The sequence below is a fragment of the Scyliorhinus canicula genome, chromosome 1, assembly GCF_902713615.1.
Source record: "Scyliorhinus canicula chromosome 1, sScyCan1.1, whole genome shotgun sequence".
In the NCBI taxonomy this organism is placed as follows: domain Eukaryota; kingdom Metazoa; phylum Chordata; class Chondrichthyes; order Carcharhiniformes; family Scyliorhinidae; genus Scyliorhinus; species Scyliorhinus canicula.
Genome location: NC_052146.1, coordinates 310,563,659 through 310,589,609, shown reverse-complemented (window position 1 = coordinate 310,589,609; position 25,951 = coordinate 310,563,659). Strand labels below are relative to the sequence as shown.

At 48.9% G+C, this 25,951-nt stretch overlaps 1 protein-coding gene across 1 annotated transcript in view; it reads right to left on the bottom strand.

Moving 5' to 3' along the window:
- mcm3 (minichromosome maintenance complex component 3) overlaps positions 1-25,509 on the bottom strand; it is a 46,984-nt gene extending 21,475 nt beyond the window's left edge. Inside the window, exons 1-11 of the mRNA XM_038817520.1 lie at positions 25,333-25,509; positions 22,633-22,745; positions 20,154-20,362; positions 16,450-16,580; positions 14,847-15,085; positions 12,952-13,060; positions 12,290-12,443; positions 11,422-11,553; positions 10,388-10,596; positions 7,223-7,397; positions 4,529-4,655 (exon numbers count right to left, since the gene is read on the bottom strand). Coding sequence (XP_038673448.1) covers positions 4,529-4,655; positions 7,223-7,397; positions 10,388-10,596; positions 11,422-11,553; positions 12,290-12,443; positions 12,952-13,060; positions 14,847-15,085; positions 16,450-16,580; positions 20,154-20,362; positions 22,633-22,745; positions 25,333-25,401 — 1,667 coding nt within the window. The 5' untranslated portion in view covers positions 25,402-25,509. The remainder of the gene's footprint in view (positions 1-4,528; positions 4,656-7,222; positions 7,398-10,387; positions 10,597-11,421; positions 11,554-12,289; positions 12,444-12,951; positions 13,061-14,846; positions 15,086-16,449; positions 16,581-20,153; positions 20,363-22,632; positions 22,746-25,332) is intronic.
- Positions 25,510-25,951: the final 442 nt, after the last annotated feature.

Sequence of the window (25,951 nt, the reverse complement as noted above, 5' to 3'; positions counted from 1 at the left end):
GGGAGGAAATCGGGAGGAAACCCATGCAGACACGGGGAGAACGTGCCGACTCAGCAGATCGTGACCCAAGTCGAGAATCGAACTCGGGACCCTGGCGCTGTGAAGCAACAGTGCTAACCACTGTACTAACTAACTGGCCGGGTAGGAAATCCGTGGGGTCAGGTGGATACACTAACCAGCTCAACTTAATTCCTCACTACGTTGAGAGAACAAAATGAAGCAGAGTAGAAGAGTGGCAGACAATCTGACTGTCCTTTACCACGGGTCAGGTTTAATAACAGCTTCAAAATCAAATTCTTCTATCAATCAAGAGATTCAAATCTCTTTCACTCCGATTGACCCGGCACACACACACATTTCAAACAAGCTGACACACCAAATATTCATCTCTTTTTCTATGCTGACAAACCCAGACTCTACAATGGAAACCATACGGAAGCTCATTTGACCGACACGCTACTACCATCACATCTACCTTTTCATGTAGAAGATTTCCTCTCATGCACAGCCCGCAATGATTAACACAAATCTCACCAGGTTTAACAGATTGATCTAAACGGGGGATTTACCCAATGCCGCCAGATCCCATTACGAATAATCTGCTCCCACGAGTTCATCATCTTAGTTTCCACTTTCATCTCGCAATTAACATCCTGTACTGAGAACAAACAAACTTTCCACCCAAGATTATATCAAGCTTATAAATTAGGAGCTTTATCGGAACAAATGAATTAGGAGAAGTCATCGGCAATTCAGCCTTTCGAGTTTGCTCCGCCATTCAATCAGATCTCTTCCTGGTCTCAAATCCACCTCCCCGTCTGTTCCCCATATCCCTTTAACCCTTTATTTTGACAGAGTCACCCAGACTGGAAACGTTAGTTTCTTTCTCTCTCCGCAGATGCTGTCAGATCTGCTGAAAGTATCCAGTATTTTCTGTTTGTGCCATAAATTGGGTCCATGTTCTGATTAGTAATTTTCCGTCACAAAGGTTGGTGGAATTGCGGATAGCGATGAGGACTGTCAGAGGATACAGCAGGATTTAGATCATTTGGAGACTTGGGCGGAGAGATGGCAGATGGAGTTTAATCCAGACAAATTGGAAGGTCTAATACAGGTAGGGAATATACAGTGAATGGTAGAACCCTCAAGAGTATTGACAGTCAGAGAGATCTAGGTGTACAAGTCCACAGGTCACTGAAAGGGGCAACACAGGTGGAGAAGGTAGTCAAGAAGGCATACGGCATGCTTGCCTTCATTGGCCGGGGCATTGAGTATAAGAATTGGGAAGTCATGTTGCAGCTGTATAGAACCTTAGCTAGGCCACACTTGGAGTATAGTGTTCAATTCTGGTCGCCACACTACCAGAAGGATGTGGAGGCTTTAGAGAGGGTGCAGAAGAGATTTACCAGGATGTTGCCTGGTATGGAGGGTATAAGCTCTGAGGGGAGGTTGAAGAAACTCTGTTTGTTCTCACTGGAATTGAGGGGATCTCACGGAGGTTGAGGAGCGACTTGATAGAGGTCTACAAAATTATGAGGGGCATAGACAGAGTGGATAGTCAGAGGCTTTTTCCCAGGGTGGAGGGGTCAATTACTAGGGGGCATAGGTTTAAGGTGCGAGGGGCAAGGTTTAGAGATGTACGAGTGAAGTTTTTTTGTTTTACACAGCGGGTAGTGGGTGCCTGGAACTCGCTGCCGGAGAAGGTGTTGGAAGCAGGGACGAGTGACATTTAAGGGGCATCTTGACAAATACACGAATAGGACGGGAATAGAGGGATACGGATCCCGGAAGTGTAGAAGATTTTAGTTTAGACGGACAGCATGGTCGGCACAGGTTTGGAGGGCCTGTTCTTGTGCTGTACTTTTCTTTGTTCTGTATGAAAGGACAATGGCCCCAGCCGCCACATCTATAATCATCATACGTATCGGCTGCGAAAACCCTCGTCAGAGAGTCAGTCATTCCCAGGCTCGGACATTCCAATGTAGCCCAGTATTCCTCCATCCTGCCTTCATTGTTCTGCAGCACATCCCATTCAACCATCAGTACTATTGCTCATGCACCTCCGCAATATCTTCCCCCCCCCGCCCAACCCCCCTTCACAATCCCTCAAATTTAACATTCTCGAGTGGATCCCTCCGCAAGCTCATCCTACCCGATCTCTGAACATAATCTCTCCTGTACTGCCCATTGCTCTGATTCTTTGTCTAACCTCCCCCCCATCACTCCACTGGGACCTTGTCTTCAGTCACCTAGACCCCAGGGTTTAAGATTTCCCTCCTTAAACAGCAGCAACTTAATCCAATATCTCTCACATCGCAATTGCCGGAATTTGACAGATTTGCCACTGAAGTTATAAAATACAAGTTGGTCTAATGCCCTGGAATCCCCTCAACTAAGCAGAAGCAGATGATTTGTCACTGAAATGAAATGAAAATCGCTTATTGTCACGAGTAGGCTTCAATGAAGTTACTGTGAAAAGCCCCTAGTCGCCACATTCCGGCGCCTGTCCGGGGAGGCTGGTACGGGAATCGAACCGTGCTGCTGGCCTGCTTAGTCTGCTTTAAAAGCCAGCGATTTAGCATGCTGCGCTCGACACCACCATTACTGCCAGACTAGCTGCCTGACTGTACTTCATACCATCATTCCCCTGCAGTTCACAATCAAAAAAACCTCATGCCCGTGAAGTACTGTCAATTTAAAATCAGTTATAATTGTGCCTTTCGCTAATGAAATGCATCTCCTGGCAAGTTTCAAATATCGCACCTCGAGGCAGGCTGTGCACAAATCATTTCACTTCACTATTAAACAGGGAGCCCAGCCGAAGGGAGATCTATCAAAGGCTGTGGTGCATCAGTATTACAAAGGTCTTTATTGTGGTTTCTTCATTAGTCACGTTTCATTATTTGAGGCAAAACAGAACTCACGGAAGAGAGTCTGTATCACAGCCTGTTGTGTTTTACAAGATGAAACCCAAACATTCGAAAGCTCATGTACTCTCCTCGCAACAATCAAAGAGGCCAGCGAGGTCAAAGGCTCAACAACAGCTTCGCACACATTGAGGGGAAGTAAAGAAATTCGACAAATTCAGCCAACATCTCAAAACAAGCATCACAGTCAGCCCAGATTGTTCAAACATTCAACCCATGTGAACCAATCCGGCCAGGACCCTGTGGGAGCGAAGAAACCATTTACATAGATTACATAGAATTTACAGTGCAGAAGGAGGCCATTCGGCCCATCGAGTCTGCACCGGCTCTTGGAAAGAGCACCCTACCCAAGCCCATGCCTCCACCCTATCCCCATAATCCAGAAACCCCACCTAACATTAAGGGGCAATTTGGACCCCGAGGGCAATTTATCATGGCCAATCCACCTAACCTGCACATCTTTGGACTGTGGGAGGAAACCGGAGGAAACCCACGCAGACACGGGGAGAACGTGTAGACTCCACACAGACAGTGACCCAAGCCGGGAATCGAACCTGGGACCCTGGCGCTGTGAAGCATTTGTGCTATCCACAATGCTACCGTGCTGCCCCTTGGTCAGTATTAACATCTAACCCCCCCAAATCTTCCCTCCTGCACATAATCACGCCATGAAAAACTGCTCTTTCCCACTACTGCATCTCCTAAATTACATTTAAGAGCATAATTCCTTAGTACAAAGATGTGCAGGTTAGGTGGATTGGCCATGGTAAATTGTCCTTAAGTGTCCAAAAAGGTTGGGTGGGGTTACTGGGTTACGGGGATAGGGTGGAGGTGTGGGCTTTGGTAGGGTGCTCTTTCCAAGAGCTGGTGTAGACTCGATGGGCTGAAAGGCCTCCTTCTGCACTGTAAATTCTATGATCACTCTCTCTTGTTCCTAATATCACACGGATTTCTAGGAATTTTAGTTCATCAGCAGCATGGTGTTGCAGTGGTTAGCACAGCTCCCTCACGGCACGGAGGACCCAGGTTCGATCCCGGCCCCGGGCCATTGTCGGTGTGGATTTTGTACATTCTCCCCGTGTCTGCGAGGGTCTCACACCCACAACCCAAAGATATGGAGGGAAGGTGAATTGGCCACGCTAAATTACCCCTTCATTGGAAAAAGAATTGGATACTTTAAATTTATTTTAAAGAATCAATGAGCATGGGATTTGAGCCAACGTCTTAACGTTTCAGTCAGTGATACTCAATACCAGCCACATAGAAACAACAAGAGTGACATCTAGTGGGAGCTTATAAAACACCAAACGACAACCTGTTCACTCAACTCCAAACGTCAACCCTTCTTTCTCCACAGGTGCTGCCAACTTGTCGAGCTTTTCCAATAATTCCAGTTTTGTTTTTTAGTTATCCTCCAGGAGTGGTGGCACCTGATCTGGTAAAACCGGATGGTGAGCGTTACCACCTCCAAAACAGGAGAGAGACTTCAGAGAACCTTTGCGAGGCAGGCCAATTGAATTGGGCAGAGTTCCGCCCTGCAGGTTGTGGCCGACACCCACTGCTGCCCGCGCAGCAGGCAAACAACGCCTGCCGGGACTTACTTGCGTCTCTTGGCTCCATGCAGGAGGTTGTCGTGCTTTTCGTAAATCTGCAGTTCCTGTTCCTCTTCCTGTGCGGTGTCAGGATCCTCCGTCGCCAGGATATCAACAGCACTGCCCAGGGGCAAGGCTAGAAGGTACCAACATACATCAGTTTTGATATCAGCAGTGTTGAATTACAAACCGTCATTAACAAAATCCCCAAGAGCAGAATTAGGCCACTCGGCCCATCGAGTCTGTTCCGCCATTCAATCATGGCTGATATTTTTCTCATCCCCATTCTACTTCCTTCCCCCCATAGCCCCTGATCCCCTTATTAATCAAGACCATATTTATCTCTGCCTTTAGTCTGAGATGGTGTCCTCTGCTTCTAGTTTTCCCTACAAGTGGAAAAATTCTCTCCACGTCCACTCTATCCAGACCTCGGGGTATCCTGGAAGTTTCAACAAGATCCCCCCTCATCCTTCTAAACTCCATCGAGTACATACCCAGCATCCTCAACTGTTCCTCACACGACAAGTTCTTCATTCCAGGGATCACTCTTGTGAACCTCCTCTGGACCCTTTCCAAGGCCAGCACATCCTTCCTTAGATACAGGGCCCAAAACCGCTCACAATACTCCAAATGGGGTCTGGCCAGAGCCTTATACAGTCTCAGAAGTACATCCCTGATCTTGTATTCTAGCTCTCTTGACATGAATGCTAACATTACATTTGCCTTCCTAACTGCCAACTGAACCTGCACGTTAACCTTAAGAGAATCGTGAACAAGGACTCCCAAGTCCCTTTGTGCTTCTGATTTCCTTAGCATCTTCTCATTTAGAAAATAGTCCATGCCTCCATTTCTCCTTCCAAAGTGCATAAAGGCCTGCTAGGGTGCCTGCACACAACTCCTACCAGGATCTTTTTCCCTTTGCGATTCCTCAACTCTACACGCACACAGATTCTCTGCGTTCTGACCCTATATCGCTCCTTGCTATCGATTTAATTTCATTCCTTACTAACAATACAACTGTCCCCGCCCCCCCTCTGCCCATCTGCTTGTACTTTTGATTGGACACATCCCTGGATATTTAGATCCTAGCCGCTATCCCCTTGCAGCCACGTTTCTGTGACACATTGTACCGGCCAATTTCAATGTGTGCAATAAGCTCCTTTACCTTGTTTTGTATACTGCTCGCATTTAGGTACAACTTTCGGTCCTTTGTTGACCGCCCCCCCTTCTCTCATTGGTGTTTAGTTTTTGCTCTGCCTGAAGTTAGATTCCTGCCGCTTTCTATACTCTCTGTTCTATTAAGTGTTCTGGAAACTTTACTAACCTCATCCCGTCGGAACAGCTCCCTCCTTCTCCAGTACTGGTGCCACAGACCCATTAATTTCAACCCATTTTTCCCACACCAACCTTTGAACCACGCATTTACCTCTTTAATCATTCCGCTTATTAAATTTAGCCCCGAGTTGCTCATATTCCTTCAGCAGAAGCTCTGTCCTTGTTCTAGCCATGCCTTTCATTCCTCTACAGCCCAGATGAGATATCCCGAGCATCAAGCAGGCAACAGAACCTTCGGGACTCTCGATCTTGGTCACAGAGAACAATGTCTGTGCCCCTAACTACACAATCCCCAACTACGTCTATACAGCCAGTAGTCCATACCAGCTTCTGACAGACTTGACAAGTACCAAGAAACCGAGAAGCTCATGGGGATGGGGCAGTATGTGGGGACAGTGCAGTAGTGGTAATGTCACCGGACTAGTAATCCAGGTTAATGCTCTGGGTCACAGGTTCAAATCCCATCAGTTAATAATTCTGGAATTGAAAGCTAGTCTCTGTCATGACAACCACAAAACCATTGACGATTGGTGTAAAATACCACCTGGTTCACTATCGTCCCACAGGGAAGGAAATCTGCCGTCAGTACCCTGCGTGGTCTACATGTGACTCCAGGACTACTGGATCAAAATCCTGGAACTCCCTCCCTACGTGTACCTACACCACATGGGACTGCAGCGGTTCATGGCGAGGGTTCACCCCCCACCTTCTCAAGGGCAATTAGGGTTGGGTAGTAGATTCTGGCCTCGCCAGAAATGAAATAATGAAAAAGCTCCCCCCCTTGCAGTTGAAGGCCAACATGGCAATTGTTTTCCCAACTGCGTGCTGTACCTGTATGTTACCCGAGTTTCATTTACATTGACCCACAAATCCATCTGAACATTAAGTTTCTCACTCGTTACAATATTTTTCAATAGCCTCAGATTTCCCCACATTATATACTCCATCTACCACCTTCTTTCCCACTTACATGTTCTACATTGCAGTCGTCTCCTCCTTATAGCTTGCATTCACACCTTGCCTCTCAGTTTCCAAATTCCAACTTAATTTCAGCTACGAATACCGAAACTCCAGGACTGATCGTTGTGTCACTCCACTATTAAAAGCCTGTCAACCCTGCTTTAACTAAGCCACCATCCGTGCTATTATCTTCAACTCCAAGGGCCCTCATCTTAGGCAACAGCCTTTCATGTGGAACCTCATCAGATGTCTTCTGAAAACCCAAAATATACCTAATCCAGTGGTTCCCTTTTATCTGCCCTGCTGTTTAGATCCTCAAAAAAACAATTTTTTTGTCAAACAAGGCTTCGGAAAATCACGCTGAGTCAATGATTTTCTAAGTGTCTTGTTACCGTGTCTTTAACTTACCGTCACCATCCTGTTCCCCTGTAGCCCGGTATCGGTGCATACGCAACACGTGTTCTGAAACTGCTCGGTCCTGTTCTGGGTCCATCTGGTCCAGCATGATGAAAAGCAAATCGAAACGGGAGAGCAGGGAATCCTGGAGGCCAATGTTCTCCATCGGAGTTTTATACTGATTGTACTGGGCGGGTAAAGGAAGGCACAGAATGAGCAATCTGGCTGAGGGGGGTCAAACATTGACATACCAACACGGTCAAACGTCCACCACGACAAGATGGAGAGGAGACAGACAGGTGGCAGACCAGGATTATCCTCATGACTTCATACAAGACATACTGTCAGAGACAGGGGAATTTGCAATGGGGAACAAGGAAATAGTTGACCAACTATGGTAGCACTAGTGGATAGCACTCTGGCTTCACAGCACCAAGGTCCCAGGTTCGATTCCCCGCTGGGTCACTGTCTGTGCGGAGTCTGCACATTCTCCCTGTGTCTGCGTGGGTTTCCTCCCACAGTCCAAAGATGTGCAGGTTAGGTGGATTGGCCATGATAAATTGCCCTTAGTGACCAAAAAGGTTAGGACGGGCTATTGGGTTATGGGGATAGGGTGGAAGTGAGGGCTTAAGTGGGTCAGTGCAGACACGATGGGCCGAATGGCCTCCTTCTGCACTGTATGGTCTATGTTCTATGTTAAACACACACTTTGGTTGCCTTTACAAAGGACAACACAAATACAACATCATAAATTTGGGGGAAAACAGGGTTCAGAGATAGGGAGGAATTTAAGGAAATCAGGTTCAGAAGGAAAATGGTGTTGGGGAAATTGATGGGATTAAAGGTGATAAATCCCCAGAGTCTGATAATCTACATCCCAGGGAACGTAAGGAAGTGGCTCCAGAAATAGTGAATGCATTGGTGGTCATCTTCCAGGATTCTACAGACTCTGGAACAGTTCCTGAAGATCAGAGGGGAGCTAATGTAACTCCACTATTTAAAAAGGGAGGTCGAGAGAAAGCAGGGAATTATCGACCAGTAACATTGATACTGGGAAAATTCTAGAGTTCATGATCTCAGATTTGATAGCTGAGCATTTAGAAAGCAGCGGCAGGATGGGACAGGAGAGTCAGCATGGATTTATGATGGGGAAATCACGTTTGACAAATCTACTGAGTTCTTCGAGGATGTAACTAGTAAAGTTGATGAGGGGGAGCCAGTCGATGTGGTTTATTTGGACTCTCAGAAGGCTTTTGACAAAATCCCACATAAAAGATGAGCGTGTAAAATTAAAGTGCATAGGTGTCGTGTGTAGAGTTGGATAGAAAACTGGTTGGCAGACAGGAAACAAAGAGTAGGAATTAACAGGTCTTTATCTGAATGGCAGGCAGTGAATAGTGGGGTGCCACAGGGATCGGTGCTGGGACCCCAGCTATTCACAATATATATTAATGATTTAGACAAGGGAACAAAATGTCATATCACCAAATTTACAGCTGACATCAAGTTGGGTTGGAGGGTGAGCTGTGAGGAGGCTGCACAGATCCTTCAGTGTGGTTTGGACAAGTTGAGTGAGTGGACAAATGAATGGCAGATGCAGTATAATTTGGATAAATACGAGGTTATCCACTTTGGTAGCAAAAGCAAGAAAATAGATTATTTTCTGAATGGCCATAAATTAGGCGAGGGGAATGTGCAACGAGACCTGGGTGTCCTTGTGCACAAAGTCACTGAAGGTAAGCGCGCAGGTACAGCAGGCGGTAAAGAAGGCTAATGGTTTGTTGGCCTTCATAGCGAGAGGATTCGATAACAGGAGTACGGATGTCTTGCTGCAATTGTACAGAGTCTTGGTCACACCTGGAATATTGTGTGCAGTTTTGGTCTCCTTATCCGAGGAAGGATATTCTAGCTGTAGATTGTGTGCAACAAATGTTTACCAGACTGATTCCTGGGACGGTAAGACTGATGTACGAGGACAGATTGAGTTGGATACAATTATACTCACTTGAATTCAGAAGAATGAGGGGGGATCTCATACAAGCCTATAATATTCTAACAGGACTCGACAGAATAAATAGAGGAACATGGGAATTAGGAGCGGAAGTCAGCCATTCAGCCCTTCGAGCCTCCGCCATTCAATCAGGTCACGGCTGATCCCTTCCTGGTCTCAAATACATCTCCCCACCTGTTCCCCAAATCCCTTTGACCTGTTTGATCAGAAAGATATCTATCTCCTTCTTGATTCAGATTCCACCGCACTATGGGGCAGCGAGTTCCACAAATTCACCATCCTCTGCAAGAAGTAGTTCCTCCTCATCTCCGTTCTAAATCTACCACTTCTCAACCTACATCTAGGGGCTTTTCACAGTAACTTCATACTTGTGACAATAAACGGTTATCATTATATCTGTGATACAGGATGTTCCCAAAGGTGAGGATATGAGATACTATTTAGGGCAGAGGTGAGGAGAAATTCCTTCCCCCAGAGAGTGGTGAGCCTGTGGAATTAATTACCACAGGATGTAGTTGAGGCCCAATTATTGTGTAATTTCAAGGAGTTAGATCTTGGATAGAGCTGCCTCGCCCCCCCCCCCCCCCCCCCCCCCCCCCCCCCCCCCGAGGGAGGAGAGGACAGGTTACCGAGTTGGATGATCAGCCATGATCATAATGAATGGCAGAGCAGGCTCGAAGGGCCGAATGGCCTCCTCCTATCTATATTTTTATGACACTGAGTCAATACAAAGCCCTCTGCACGGTTTTCAATCAGATATCCTGAACTGAAGGTACAGGGGGGGGATCATCTCCCCAAACAATCATAGTTCCCATGCCCCTCCGAACCCCAAACAAACCTTCACTGATCTGAAAGATTAACCTAGTTTCTCCCTCTACAGATGTTACCTAACCCGCTGGGTATTTCGAGCACTTTGTTTTTAATTTCAGGATTCCAGCATCCACAATATTTTGCTTCAACATTAACATGCTGACTCTGGTCAGGCACAAAGGTTAACAGCCTCAGCTCTTTGATCAGAGATTATCGAAATCTCAATCAGTATACAAAACGGAGGGAAATTAGATCAGACACATTGACTGACAAACAAACTCCACAATTCAGTGAACACGTCCAATGGTGCCAATCCCAATACGCACTGACCCTTTGCCCACAGCCCATATCCTCACCTTTCCATAGACGGGATTAGCAGCGGCCAACACACTGCACCTGGCATTCAGCCTGGCATGAATGCCCGCTTTAGCGATGGTCACACGGCCCTGCTCCATCACTTCATGAATAGCCGTACGGTCCAAGTCAGACATCTTGTCAAACTCATCGATACAGACGACTCCTCGGTCCGCCAGAACCATAGCTCCAGCCTCGAGCCGTCGCTCTCCTAGCAGAGAGAGAGAATGGACAATCAAAAACCTCCTTTTACACAACGCACTAGGTCCAGGACCAAATTTCTTATCGAGTGCCGGAAAGGGAGCTTCCCTACAACTCGCACGAACGGAACAACAAATCACTCAGACCAGAAACCATTCACAATTCAGAAAATAATTCAAGCCAGCGCCGTGTATTTGAGGAACACTCCAGTTTGGGTCGTACTGTAAGACTATACTGTGTTTGCAGTATTTCCCCAATTCACACTAAATACTTGGAAGAGTTATTTTCAACGCAATATCGGAAGCCAGCGAAGACATCCCAACGGCAAAGAACAATACAGCACAGGAACAGGCCCTTCGGCCCTCTTAAGCCTGTATGGGTCATGATGCCAACCTTGGCCAAAACCATCAGCACTTCCTCGTGCTGTATCCTTGTATACCCACCTATCCTGTATTTGTCAAGATGTCTTTTGAACGCCGTTAATGTATCGGCTTCCACAACCTCCCCTGGCAACGCGTTCCAGGCACTCACCACCCTCTGTGTAAAAAAACCTGCCTCGTACATCTCCTCTAAACTTTCCCACAGGGACCTTAAACCTATGCCCCCTGGTGACTGACACAAAATGTGTCCTGAACGAAACTCAAAACAGAGTACTGCTTTTCCAACAGGCGAGTACTGTGCCCCCTCAGACACAACTGCACTGAGCGACCTTTCAAAACGGAGCTGAGAATCACAGCTCCCACACACTCCCTCAACACAACCACCTTCATCACACAAGGCCCCCCTCACTAGTCTCCAGCTGTAACTGCACCGTGCGCTGAGCATCAACTCTTACCGGTTTCTTGGTCAGTAGTGACTGCGGCAGTTAACCCCACTCCAGTGGAGCCTCGGCCGGTGGTTGGGATTGCACGTGGAGCACTGAACAGGACGTAACGCAGAAGCTGAGACTTAGCCACGGATGGATCACCTACAGACAGAACAGCATCACAAGTTGTACTTTCTTAGTGTCATGTGTTGGTATTGCCCATCCCTAGTTGCCCTTCAGAAGGTGGTGGTGAGCTGCCTTCTTGAACCGCTGCAGTCCCCGAGATATAGGTACACCCACTGTGCTGTTAGGGAGGGAGTTCCCAGGATGTTGCCCCAGCGACAGTGAAGGAACGGTGATGTATTTCCCAGTCAGGCTGTAAGTGACTTGGAGGGGAACCTCCAGGTGGTGGGGTTCCCAGGTATCTGCTGCTCTTGTCCTTCTAGATGTTAGTGGTCGTGGGTTTGGAAGGTGCTGCCTAAGGAACATTGGTGAGTTACTGCAGTGCAGATCGTAGATGGTCCACCCGGCTGCCACTGTTAGTCAGTGGTGAAGGGATTGAATGTTTGTGGAAGGGGGAGCAATCAAGCGGCTGCTTTGTACTGGATGGTGTCAAGCTTCTTGAGCGTTGTTGGAGCTGCACTCATCCAGGCAAGCGGAGAGTATTCCATCACACTCCTGACTCTTGTAGATGGTGGCTTTGTGGTGGTGGTAGTGGGGTGGGGTGTGGGCAGCTTTACCAAGGCAAAGGACAAACAGGAGGAAACCAAAGATAAATATCAGGAGAATCTGTGATGGGATTCAACCTGAGACATGAATATTATAAATCAAGAACCCATCAGTTTAATGCAATTACAAAGAGGGTGGAACATTTTCCAGCACAGTTTGCAAACCGCACCTATTAGCAGGACGTTGATATCACCACGAATCCGGCTCCCGTTCTCCAGAACCTTCTCCGACCCACCCAACAAGAGGCAGAGGATTGCCTTCTTGATGTACTCATTTCCATGAATACTGGGAGCCAGGGATCTGGCGAGCTGTTCAAAGATATCCTGGAAATGAGAGCAGAGGAGAACAGCGTGAATGGCCCAGAACAGGAGTAGGCGACGAAGCAGAGGGCTGTGAGAGGATGGAGCAAAGCAAAACCCTGATTAATTAACAGCGACTCCTCAAAAGATTTAATCGACTTGGACTTAGACCTCAGGGAAATGACACGCACAATATCCCGACGAAATATTGAAATAAATAAAAAGTTTAGATCAGACTCTCCGGAGTAAAATTTTGCAACAAAGTGAAATACTGGCTTATATTCAAGAAGCACTCAGTGTTCTGAAGGTTTTCTTTTTTGCTGGACAGACAAACAGGGTTTCCTCTCACAGGTGAAAAGCTTCAGCAACTGGTCTCTCTTTTCAGCAATATCCAAATCCCAGCAAGTGACTAAAAATAACTTGGGTTGTGTGGCATTACAGGTCGTCAGAGATAGTGTCCAAACACATACAGTATCAGCGACCCCCCCAGTTTAGCATAATTGATTCCATCACCGCACTCAGCGAATCCTACCTTGGAGCGCGATTTGCTGAATTTCTTGATCTTGGCCACATCATCTGCAGAAAACATCGGTGCCACCTCCTTGCTCATCAACTTGACGTGGCATGCAATCAAGATTGTTCTGGGGGAAAAACAAGAGTCTCATTACACCCCTTCTACCGCCTCAAAGCACATCCTCGCCATTCCAGTTAATTATTGCTGGGATTAGCATCAACTTCACCAGACAATCCCACATGAGGCCTTTGACAAGGTACCGCACAAGAGGCTGCTGCATAAGATAAGGATGCATGGTGTTAAGGGTAGAGTACTAGCATGGATCGAGGATTGGTTGTCTAACAGGAAACAAAGAGTGGGAATAAATGAGTGCTATTCTGGCTGGCAATCAGTGACGAGTGGTGTGCCTCAGGGATCGGTGTTGGGACCACAATTATTTACAATTTACATAGACGATTTGGAGTTGGGAACTACGTGTAAGGTAGCCAAGTTTGCAGATGACACGAAGGTGTGTGGCAGAGCAAAGTGTACTGAGGACTGTGAAAGCTTGCACAGGAACATTGACACATTGAGTGAGTGGGCAAAGGTCTGGCAGATGGAGTATAATGTCAATAAGTGTGAAGTCATGCATTTTGGTAGGAGTAACAATAGAACGGATTATTACTTAAATGGTAAAAAGCTGCAGCATGCTGCTATGCAGAGGGACCTGGGTGTACTTGTGCATGAGTCACAGAAGGTTGGTCTGCAGGTGCAACAAATAATTAGGAAGGCAAATGGAATTTTGTCCTTCATTGCAAAGGGGATTGAGTTTAAAAGTAGAGAGGTTATGTTGCAGTTGTACAAGGTGCTGGTGAGGCCACACCTGGAGCACTGTGTGCAGTTTTGGTCTCCACACTTGAGAAAGGATGTGCTAGCACTAGAGGGGGTACAGAGGAGGTTCACTAGGCTGATTCCGGAGTTATCGTATGAGGAGGGGCCGAGTAGATTGGGATTATATTCACTGGAATTCAGAAGGTTGAGGGGGGATCTAATTGAAACATATAAAATTTTGAAGGGAATGGATAAGATAGAAGTAGAAAGGATGTTTCCACTGGTAGGTGACAGTAGGACAAGAGGGCATAACCTCAAGATTAGGGGGGGCAGATTTAGGACTGAACCAAGGAGGAACTTCTTCACTCAGAGGGTGGTTAAAGTATGGAATTCCCTACCGAAAGGAGTAGTAGACGCTACTTCATTGAATATATTTAAAGATAGGGTAGATGTTTTTTTGAAAAATAAAGGAATTACGGGATATGGCGAGAATGCGGGTAAGTGGTTCTGAGACCACGAAGAGATCAGCCATGATCTTACAGAATGGCGGAGCAGGCTCGAAGGGCCGGACGGTCTACTTCTGCTCCTAGTTCTTATGTTCTTATGATGCAGGCCATTAAATTCCTTCATCTCTCCAATTCCCCCGGTGGTGATATGAAAGGACCAAGTTGCATAGCAGTGACGCTCATATTGTTTAATGCCCAGATCAGCAAAACCAAGAGATAACCTAGGATCATTTAGGAGCTGATTCATCTAAATAATCTCCACATTATTTCTGTCCGGCAGTCAAGGAAGTTTGGAGGCGACCCGATCAGAGGCGGTCGACAAAGTGGATTTCACAACCTTTGACAGCAATGCACTCTCTGACACAGACATGAACTGGGGGAGATTGAACACGCAGCAGATGATTCAGTTTGAAAAGGTGGAGCAGATTAACCAGGATTCTGTGGGCACAGGAAACCAAATAAGGATGTAGGTGTAAGGTGTGTGGGCCTGTGTCTCTTACCACTGGGAAACATTCCTGAGAAACCCCAGCAGTAGCTGACCCCTGTGATCTGCGCTCCTTTGTCAATGTTTACGGTACCAAGTCACACCAGACATACCTAAACGTTCCCGAGGTGTAACCGTTCTTCTTCCCAGGCAGACAGCGGTAGGTGCCGATGACCTGCACCCGGTCACCAGGCTTCACGACGTCCACTAGGTCATTGTCCAGAATCACGTCGACGGAGCGGGGAAGCTGGCCGGCAGGAGCCTTCTCTGGCATCTCCTGGATGGTTATGGTTTGGTGATCTTTGTACAAGGACAGCCCAAACTCTGTCTCCAGGGGATTATTCTCCTCGTCCTGGGATTTAATAAACACACAAGGTTACATGATTGAACCAGAGGCGGTGTTAAAATGCTCTCCAATACTTTAACTCTGAGCAGCATATCTACAACATTCAGACTTAGTTTACAGAAAGGAAGGAGTAACACCAAATTCATCAGCAAAATGTCCAGGCCCATCCCACAAAGTCATGAAAAGACTTGGTGATAATATTTGTTCATTTACCCCACCAGATCTCGGACTCACAAGCTGAAGCGAAAGAAAAATTGGATTTATTTATTGTCGCGTGTACAGTGAAAAGCATTGTTCTGCGTGCAGCTTAGGCAGATCATTCCGTACATGAGCAGAAAATACATTATTGGGCAAACATAAAATACACAATGTAAATACATAAGACACATCGGGTGAAGCATAGAGGTGTGTAGTATTAATCAGATCAGTCCATAAGAGGATCATTCAGAAGTCTGGTAACAGCAGGGAAGAAGCTGTTAATCTGTTTGTGCCTGTTCCCAGATATTTGTTATCTGCTGCCTGATGGAAGAAGTTGGAAGAGCGAATACACCGGGTGGGAGGGGTCTTTGATTATGCTGCCCACAGATGGGCTTCCCCAGAATTCAATCCAATGTGAAAAGATGCCAGTGATATTTAAGAGGCGAGGCGGAGTGTGTATGGCATCAATTACAGAACAGAAACATACAAATTTTTCAGAGCGCCCTCAAGAGGAACTCACTTGACCCTATTCTCTTCCTAACAAAAACACAATGTCCTGCAAATTTAATATCAGCGTTACAATTACTTCTGTGCTTGTTCACCAGACAAACAAGCAAAACAGATTCAAACTAATTGACTGTAGAAGGCACCCAAAATTCAACTAAATAAGCTGGAGAAATGTGTCAGAGAGAGATGCCCGAGAATGCTGAATTCACACATGAAGAAGCTAGTGTTTCCAGGCTTCACAAACCATCAGGAAAGCACCGTCTTGTCCATTCACATATGCACTGTCTCATAACACAAAGGTTTTGACGGGAGCTGTAGCTACAAAACAGTTGTCAACCGAGCTGCAAAGGATACAGGCACCACACATGGCAGAGTGCCAGCAAGCTCGTACTGGGCTGACAAACTCAGGTTCAGAGCTTGACGTTATAAATTTAACAACGTCAAATCCACTGGTAAAGTCTTCACCTTCTCTGAGCAGCCGGCTCCGCAATTATAATAAAAAGGCTGAGCATATCCCAAGTAACGAGTATCCACATTGTCACTTCACAGCTCAGAACGTACACAGCGTGGATGAACAGGGATACACCGAGTTCCACAGGGCTAAGTATACTTTGTGTAACTCAAACCAGTTCACCCCCCTCTGTGTTGTGCTTCAGAAGCCTCACCTTGGTTGGGTAGATAGCGCTGGAGGGGAAGGCTTCCAGAGATGTCATGTCTGTGTATTTGCGTTCAATGGTTTTCTTTGTAGCGGGACAGTAGTGGACACTGCGAACCACCTTGGGGCGCACAAGTGAACCTGTAACAAAAAGCAACAGCGGTCGTGAGAAATCCTACCAAGACGCGATTCCCTTCAGCTGGCCATGGTCTCTGTGGGAGATTACACAGCCACGTTAGATAGATAGATAATCGCTTATTGTCACAAGTAGGCTTCAATGAAGTTACTGTGAAAAGCCCCTAATCGTCACATTCCGGCGCCTGTTCGGGGAGGCCGGTACAGGAATTGAACCTGCGCTGCTGGCTTCGTTCTGCATTACAAACCAGCTGTTTAGCCCACTGTGCTAAACCAGAAAGAAATAGATTTACATATATGCCCTGCTTCATCATGCCCCTCGAAAACAAACTATCTGACTAACGCAGCCGTGTGTGGCAAGCAAGATCTCACAACCAGCAACAATCAATCAGCTTTTGACTGCACTGAATAGCCAATGTTGTTCTTTTGTTTAAGAAGGGTAGCAAGAATAATCCAGGGAACTGCAGGCTGGTAAGCCTTATGTCAGCGGGAAGGACATTATAGGAGAGGATTCTTTGGGACAGGATTTACTCCCACTTGGAAACAAATGGACTTATTAGCGAGAGGCAGCATGGTTTTGTGAAGGGCTCACTAAGTTGATCCAAGTTTTTTGAGGAAGTGACAAAGATGGTCGATGAGGGTAAGGCAGTCGATGTTGTCTTCATGGACTTCGGTAAGGCCTTTGGCAAGGTCCCTCTGGGCAGACTGGTACAGAAGCTGATGTCACACGGGATCAGAGGTGAGCTGGCAAGATGGATACAGAACTGGTTGGGTCACAGAAGACAGAGTAGCAGTAGAAGGGTGCGTTTCTGAATGTACGGCTGTGACTAGTGATGGTCCGCAGGGGTCAGGTCTGAGACCTCAGCTGTTTTGAGGAAAACGTAAGTGGTCTGATTCGTAAGTTTGTGAACGACACAAAGGTTGGTGGAATTGCGGATAGCGATGAGGACTGTCAGCAGGATATCGATCGGTTGGAGACTTGGTCAGAGAGATGGCAGATGGAGTTTAATCCGGACAACTGTGAGGTAATGCATCTTTGAAGGTCTAATACAGGTGAGAAATAGACTTAATTCCAGATTTTTTTTATTGATTTCAAATTCCACTTTCAGCCCTGGGGGGATTCGAACCCGGGTCTCCAGAGCATTTCCCTGGGACTCTGGATTACTAGTCCATCGACAATACCACTACCCCACTGCCTCCCCCTTTGTATAAACATTGGCAAGTCATGCTGCAGTTGTACAGAACCTTAGTTAAGCCACACTTGGAACATTGCACACAATTCTGGTCGCCACACTACCAGAAGGATGTGGAGGCTCTGGGGAGGGTACAGAAGAGGTTCATTAGGATGTTGCCTGGTCTGGAGGGCATTAGCTATGAGGAGAGGTTGGTTAAACTCGGATTAGTATCACTGGAATGGCGGAGATTGAGGGGCGACCTCATACAAGTCTAAAAAATGATGAGTGGCATGGACAGAGTGGATAGTCAGATGCTCTTTCCTAGGGTAGGAGAGTCAAGTACTGGGGGGAGGGGGGGGCATAGGTTTAAGATGCGAGGGGCAAAGTTTAGAGGAGATGTGCGAGGGAAATTTGTTTGTTCTTTTAGAGGGTAGTGGGTGCCTGGAACTCGCTGCCGGAGAAGGTGGTGGAAGCAGGGACGATAGTGACGTTTAAGGGGCATCTTGACAAATACATGAATAGGATGAGAATGGAGGTATACGGACCCCAGAAGTGCAGAAGATTTTAGGTTCGAGGGACAGCATGGTCGGCGCAGGCTTGGAGGGCCGAAGGGCCTGTTCTTTGACTGAGGGAGAAAGCCAAAAGGGGCTTCAAGAGAACTCCCTGCCTCTTCAAATGGTGCCACGTGAACTTTAAAAAAAAGATCTGAACCACAAGAATGAACAGTTTTGCTTTAATTTCACAACTTCAACATAGTCTTCATAGCAAAATACTGAGGACGCTGCAAATCTGACATAAAAACAGAAAGTGCTAGAAAATATCAGCAAGTCCGGAAGCATCTGTGAAGAGACAAGTAGAGTTAACATTGAGTCAAATATGACTCGACTTCGGAACGCTTCAGGAGTCGTACGTACTAGAACATAAGAACTAGGAGCAGGAGTAGGCCATCTGGCCCCTCGAGCCTGCTCCGCCATTCAATGAGATCATGGCTGATCTTTTGTGGACTCAGCTCCACTTTCCGGCCCGAACACCATAACCCTTAATCCCTTTATTCTTCAAAAAACGATCTATCTTTACCTTAAAAACATTTAATGAAGGAGCCTCAACTGCGTCACTGAGCAAGGAATCCAATAGATTCACAACCCTTTGGGTGAAGAAGTTCCTCCTAAACTCAGTCCTAAATCTACTTGCCCTTATTTTGAGGCTATAACCCCTAGTTCTGCTTTCACCCGCCAGTAGAACCAACTTGCCCGCATCTATCCTATCTATTCCCTTCATAATTTTAAATGTTTCTATAAGATCCCCCCTCATCCTTCTAAATTCCAACGAGTACAGTCCCAGTCTACTCAATCTCTCCTCGTAATCCAACCCCTTCAGCTCTGGGATTAACCTAGTGAATCTCCTCTGCACACCCTCCAGCGCCAGTACGTCCTTTCTCAAGTAAGGAGACCAAAACTGAACACAATACTCCAGGTATGGCCTCACTAACACCTTATACAATTGCAGCATAACCTCCCTAGTCTTAAACTCCATCCCTCTAGCAATGAAGGACAAAATTCCATTTGCCTTCTTAATCACCTGTTGCACCTGTAAACCAACTTTCTGTGACTCATGCACTAGCACACCCAGGTCTCTCTGCACAGCAGCATGCTTTAATATTTTATCGTTTAAATAATAATCCAGTTTGCTGTTATTCCTACCAAAATGGATAACCTCACATTTGTCAACGTTGTATTCTCCTGTTTTTCTCTCTCTCTCTCCAGGTGCTGCCAGCCCTGAGCTTTCCCAGAACTCTCAGTTGTTATTGCTGTTGGGTGCATGGGAAATAGTTTATTGAGAGGTTGAGTAGATTGGGCCTGTTCTCATCAGAGTTTAGCAGAATGAGGCAACCTTATTGAAACATATCGGATTCTCAGAGGGCATGACAGGGGAGATGCTGAGGTTGTTTCCCTCTTGTGGGAGTCTCGGACCAGATGGCACAATCTCAGAGTAAGACAGAGATGAGGAGGGATTTCTTCTCCAAGAGGGTATTGAATCTGTGTAATTCTTTACCACAGAGGGCTATTGCGGCTGGGTCATTACAGTATGTTCCAGGCTGAGATATGACAGGTTTTGTAAATCAGTGAGGGAATGAAGGAATGTGGGGATAAGGATGGACAGTGGAGTGGAGATTAATATGATCTCGCAAATGACAAAGTAAACTCGTTGGGCCGAATTCTCCCGACATCATATGGTAGTGCTACGCTAAGTATCAACTTATATTTGTGGTGCTCACTTGCCCCACTGCCTAGAGTCGGGGTGAGCTGCCACTAACTGAAAAACAAAAGCTAAAAGCAACATCACAATCCACATCTTAAAGGGAGCTGCCCGCCCAGCATCGTCCAGTCTCACCCCACAGACTCACATTTGATGACGATCCCCTCCACACAGACAACGTTGCTGAGGAAACGAGAGGTCAAGGTTCGCGGGCTCACATGATTGGACCCGAAGCTGCCTTCTAGTCCGACATAGAAGTCCTCAAACTGCTTGGCATAGGTCGCATCAATAGAAGCAACAAAATCCTTCAATGCCCGCTGAAAGGCCACAAGTTCTTCGAAGGAATTGTTCAGCAGCCTGCGAGAGGGTGAGACAGAGTTAGCACGCTCTCCTTTCAGCACTGGGTTTTTGAAGTTAAAGGTTAACCCCCTCCCCAACCCCAGAGAAGAGAATTTCTCAAACAAGAAGATAAACATCGCGCTTCCACCTCACTGTAGGCCACCAGGTGACCTGTGCTTAGGTAAAAGCAAATTACTGCGGATGCTGGATTCTGAAACAAAAGGGAAAATGCTGGAAAATCTCAGCAAGTCTGGCAGCATCTGTAGGGAGAGAAAAGAGCTAACGTTTCGAGTCCGATGACTCTTTGTCAAAGCTGCCAGACTTGCTGAGATTTTCCAGCATTTTCCCTTTCGACCTGTGCTTAGGGTTCTGCTCCACCAATGGGGACACTGCGCTGACAGGGATGTTACACGGATCGGGCCGTACAGGACCTCTGCTCTTCCACAAGTTTTTTAAAAATTTGTTCACGGGATGTGGGCGTGGCAGGCTGGGCCAGTTATTACATATCCCTAACATTGGGATGGCTTGGCATGCTGTGGGTCTGTAGTCACATGTAGGCCAGATCGGGTAAGGACGGCAGATTTCCATTATTGAACCAGATGGGTTTTTACAACCATAAGATATAGGAGCAGAACCAGGCCACTCGGCCCATCGAGTCTGCTCCGCCATTCAATCACGGCTGACATACTGTGCGCTGATTTGATCTCCTGTTCATAGGGAGGATATTATTGCCATACAGGGAGTGCAATGAAGGTTCACCAGACTGGTTCCCAGGATGGTGGGACTGCCCTATAGTGGGCCTGCATTCTCGAGAGTTCCACAGAGTGAGAGGCGATCTCACTGAAACTAGAAAATACTTTTGTTTCCCCCCCTGAGTTGGTGAGTCCAGAACCAGGGGACACAATTTCAAAGCAAAGGCGGAAGCCACTTTGAACTGAGCGGAGGGAATGCTTTGCGGAGAATTGTGAATCTTTGGAATATTCTACCAGAGGCTGCGAAGCTCAGTCATGGTGCACGTTTAAAAGTAAAACAGACAGATTTCGAACTAGCAATGATGTAAAGGGATATGGGGATAATGAGGGGAAAAGGCCTGCAGTTGGGTGATCCGATACGATTATACCGAATAACGGAGCAGGCTCAACAGCACAGTAGCAGTGGTTAGCACTGTTGCTTCACAGCGCCATGGTCCCAGGTTCGATTCCCGGCTTGAGTCACTGTCTGTGCACAGTCTGCACGTTCTCTCCGTGTTTGCGTGGATTTCCTCCGGTTTCCTCTCACAAGTCCCGAAAGATGAATTGACAGGTAAATTGGACATTTTGAATTCTCCCTCTGTTTACCTGAACAGGTGCCGGAGTGTGGCGCCTAGGGGATTTTAGGTGGTGACGTGGGGCTGGTTTAGCTCAATGGGCTATATAGCTGGTTTGTAATGCAGAACAAGGCCAGCAGGGCGGGTTCAATTCCCATACGAGCCTCCCCGAATAGGCACCGGAATATGGGGACTAGGGCATTTTCACAGAAACTTCATTGCCGTGTTAATGTAAGCCTACTTGTGACACTAATAAAGATTATTACTACAGGTCGAATGGCCTCCTCCTGCTATCTTTGTGTTTGATACCCCCCCCACCCATATTTACTCTGTTTCCAGTGACCTAGGGACAGAGATTTAAAAGAACCAGTGAAATAACCAAGAAGATATGAGGATTGCTTTTGTTGGTTTAATTGGATACTCTCAGAAAGAGCAAATATTTGGACAATGGGCCGCATCGCCTGCTCTGGGTGTGCGAACAGGAGAACATTGCTCCAGAAGCAGGCTTGGATCACACAGCCACATTCAAAAGGCTGTTTGAAATTGAAGCAGAAACGTCTTCACTTTGAGGGTTCTGAATCTGCGGAACTCTGCCCCTCACAGAGCTGCGGTTGCCTTGTTGCGTATTGCCAGGCCCAGATGGATACGGCAATGTGGAACTTCGAACAGGAAAGTGGAGTTGATTCAGAAGATGAGTCATTATTTTACTGAGGTGGCTGGATAGACCCAGGAAGCAGACAGTCTATCTGCCTCCCTCCTCCTGTTTTGTAGGTTTAATATACTCTGGCAACAATATTTATTTTTGATTCATCTACGGGACGTGGACGTCTCTGGCTGGGCCAGCATTTAATACCCGTCCTTCGTTGCCCTTCAGAAGGCGGTAGGTGCTGCCTTCTTGAACCGTAGCAGTTGCCGAGTCTTTAATAACGTGAGCTAACGCTGAGGAGTAGGTGCTGAAACGGTCACTATTTAAGATACTTACTGGTTTGCTCTTTTATCATTCTTCCTGCGCAGATCATTGATGTTGACAATCAGTCGATACAAGTTCTCGCTGATCATGTCCCTCACCTTACCCTGGTAAATCCCCTGATCTTGCTGCGGATTTAAAAACAATCAAAACGTCAATCTGTTTGTTTACAACGGGAACACTTCACAAACCTGGGACCAGTGCAGAACTCAGAGGGTTCACTGGAGCAACTGGTGAAATTCTCAGCAGGTACAGGGCACTGTTGGACTGACTAGGTAAATTCCCCCACGAGCGAGGACTGTGATGGAAGCTCCCAAACATTTACTTTTGAGTTGTTATGAATGGAGGGGATGAAGAATTGCACCAATACCACCTGCTGTCACTAAGCAACGGGGGGGGGGGGGGGGGTTAAAGGAAAAAGGTCAGAGGGCAGCAACACAGGTTTAGCTTAATGGTCATGTGTACCAAGGTACAGTGAAACTGAGTACCCCCTTCCTCCCGCTCAGCCCTAGACAGACACCTTCCCTGCGTAGAGTCATTCCACAGATGAAAAACTTAGAACATACAATAAATACATGAGGACACATAATAAAAAGACATAAACATAAGACAGTGGTAAAGTATACGGAATTTACAGCTACAACTGTAGAGAAGATGCATATAAGAGGGTCGTTTAGGAGTCTCTCTCTGCCCTACCACTCCCTCTCCTCTCTCTGCCCTCCCCCCCACCTCTCTCTGCCTTCGCCCCCCACCTCTCACTGCCCTCCCCCCCACCACCTCTCTGCCCTACCCCCCCCACCTCTCTCTCTGCCCTCCCCCCCACCACCTCTCCCTCTGCCCTACCCCCACCACCTCTCTCTCTTCCCTCCCCCCCACCACCTCTCTCTCTGCCCTCACCCCCACCTCTCTCTGCCCTCCCCCCCACCACCTATGTGCTCGACCCCCCTCTCTGTGCCCGACCCCCCTTTCCGTGCCCTACCTCCCCCCCACTGTGCCCTACCTCCCTTCACTGTGCCCTACCTCCCCTGTGCCCTACCCCCCTCTCTCTCTGTGCCTACCCCCCTCTCTCTGTGCCCTTCCCCCTCTCTCTCTGTGCCCTACCCCCTCTCTCTGTGCCCTACCCCCCCTCTCCCTGTGCCCTACCCCCCTCTCTCCCTGTGTCCTCCCCCCTCTCTCTCTGTGCCCTACCCTCCCTCTCTCTCTGCCCTACCCCCCCTCTCTCTCTGTGCCCTACCCCCTCTCGCTCTGTGCCCTACCCCCTCTGTGCCATCCCCCTCTATCTGTGCCCCACCCCCTCTGTCTCTCTCTGTGCCCTCCCCCTCTCTGTGCCCTACCCCCCTCTCTCTCGCTGTGCCCTACCCCCCTCTCTCTCGCTGTACCCTACCCCCTCTCTCTCGCTGTACCCTACCCCCCTCTCTCGCTGTACCCTACCCCCTTCTCTCTCGCTGTACCCTACCCCCCTCTCTCTCGCTGTACCCTACCGCCCTCTCTCTCTGTGCCCTACCCCCTCTCTCTCTGTGCCCTACCCCCCTCTCTCTCTGTGCCCTACCCCCCTCTCTCTGTGCCCTACCCCCCCTCTCTCTGTGCCCTACCCCCTCTCTCTGTGCCCTACCCCCCTCTCTCTCTGTGCCCTACCCCCTCTCTCTCTGTGCCCTACCCCCTCTCTCTCTGTGCCCTACCCCCCTCTCTCTGTGCCCTACCCCCTCTCTCTCTGTGCCCTACCCCTCTCTCTGTGCCCTCCCCCTCTCTCTGTGCCCTCCCCCCTCTCTCTGTGCCCTACACCCTCTCTCTGTGCCCTCCCCCCCTCTCTCTCTGTGCCCTACCCCCCTCTGTGCCCTACCCCCTCTCTCTGTGCCCTCCCTTCTCTCTGTGCCCTCCCCCTCTCTCTGTGCCCTCCCCCCTCTCTCTGTGCCCTACACCCTATCTCCCTGTGCCCTACCCCCCTCTCTCTGTGCCCTACCCCCCCTCACTGTGCCCTACCCCCCCTCTCTCTGTGCCCTCCCCCCCTCTCTCTCTGTGCCCTACCCCCCTCTGTGCCCTACCCCCTCTCTCTGTGCCCTCCCCCTCTCTGTGCCCTCCCCCTCTCTCTGTGCCCTCCCCCCTCTCTCTGTGCCCTACACCCTATCTCCCTGTGCCCTACCCCCCTCTCTCTCTGTGCCCTACCCCCCTCTCCCTCTGTGCCCTACCCCCCTCTCCCTCTGTGCCCTACTCCCCTCTCTCTCTGTGCCCTACCCCCCTCTCTCTGTGCCCTACCGCCCTCTGTGCCCTACCCCCCTCTCTCTCTCTCTGTGCCCTACCCCCCTCTCTCTCTCTGTGCCCTACCCCCCCTCTCTGTGCCCTACTCCCCTCTCTCTCTGTGCCCTACCCCCCTCTCTCTGTGCCCTACCGCCCTCTGTGCCCTACCCCCCTCTCTCTCTCTCTGTGCCCTACCCCCTCTCTCTCTCTGTGCCCTACCCCCCTCTCTCTGTGCCCTACCCCCCTCTCTCTCTCTGTGCCCTACCCCCCTCTCTCTCTCTGTGCCCTACCCCCTCTCTCTCTCTGTGCCCTACCCCCCTCTCTCTCTCTGTGCCCTACCCCCCTCTCTCTCTCTGTGCCCTACCCCCCTCTCTCTCTCTGTGCCCTACCCCCCTCTCTCTCTCTGTGTGACCTACCCCCTCTCTCTCTCTTCCCTACCACCCCCCCCCCGGGTCCGGGTCTGGGTCTGATCTCCGATACCTCATCATCCAGGAAGTCCAGGTATTGCCGTTGCGCCTCCCGGGCAGCGGGATCCTGATCCAGCGCCATTCTCGCTCCCGCTCCGCTTGGCGCCAAAACCGTCACGTGGGGCCGGCTTTCGCGGGTAAAATCCGGAACCAATCAGAGGGCGAGGACCGGGCCAGACACGTGGTACCGCGCCGGAGCAGGCGACTCCGTCCCCGCCCCCGCCGCCGAGCACGCAACCCCGCCCCCAGAGCCCCAGGCCCCGCCCCTCACCAGCGGCCCCGCCCCCAGAGCCCCAGAACAAGCACCAGCGACCCCGCCCCCAGAGCCCTAGGCCCCGCCCCTCACCAGCGGCCCCGCCCCCAGAGCCCCAGCACAAGCACCAGCGACCCCGCCCCCAGAGCCCCAGGCCCCGCCCCTCACCAGCGGCCCCGCCCCCAGAGCCCCAGCACAAGCACCAGCGGCTCCGCCCCCGTAACCCGCCATTCAGCACGCGAGAAGGCTAGCTCGCCCCCGCCCCCGGAACCAGCGACCCCACCCCCGAGCCCAGACCCCGCCCCCGTAACCCCCGACCCCGCCCCCGAGCACGCGGCCCCGCCCCCAGAGCATCAGACCCCGCCCCCGCGCCAAATGC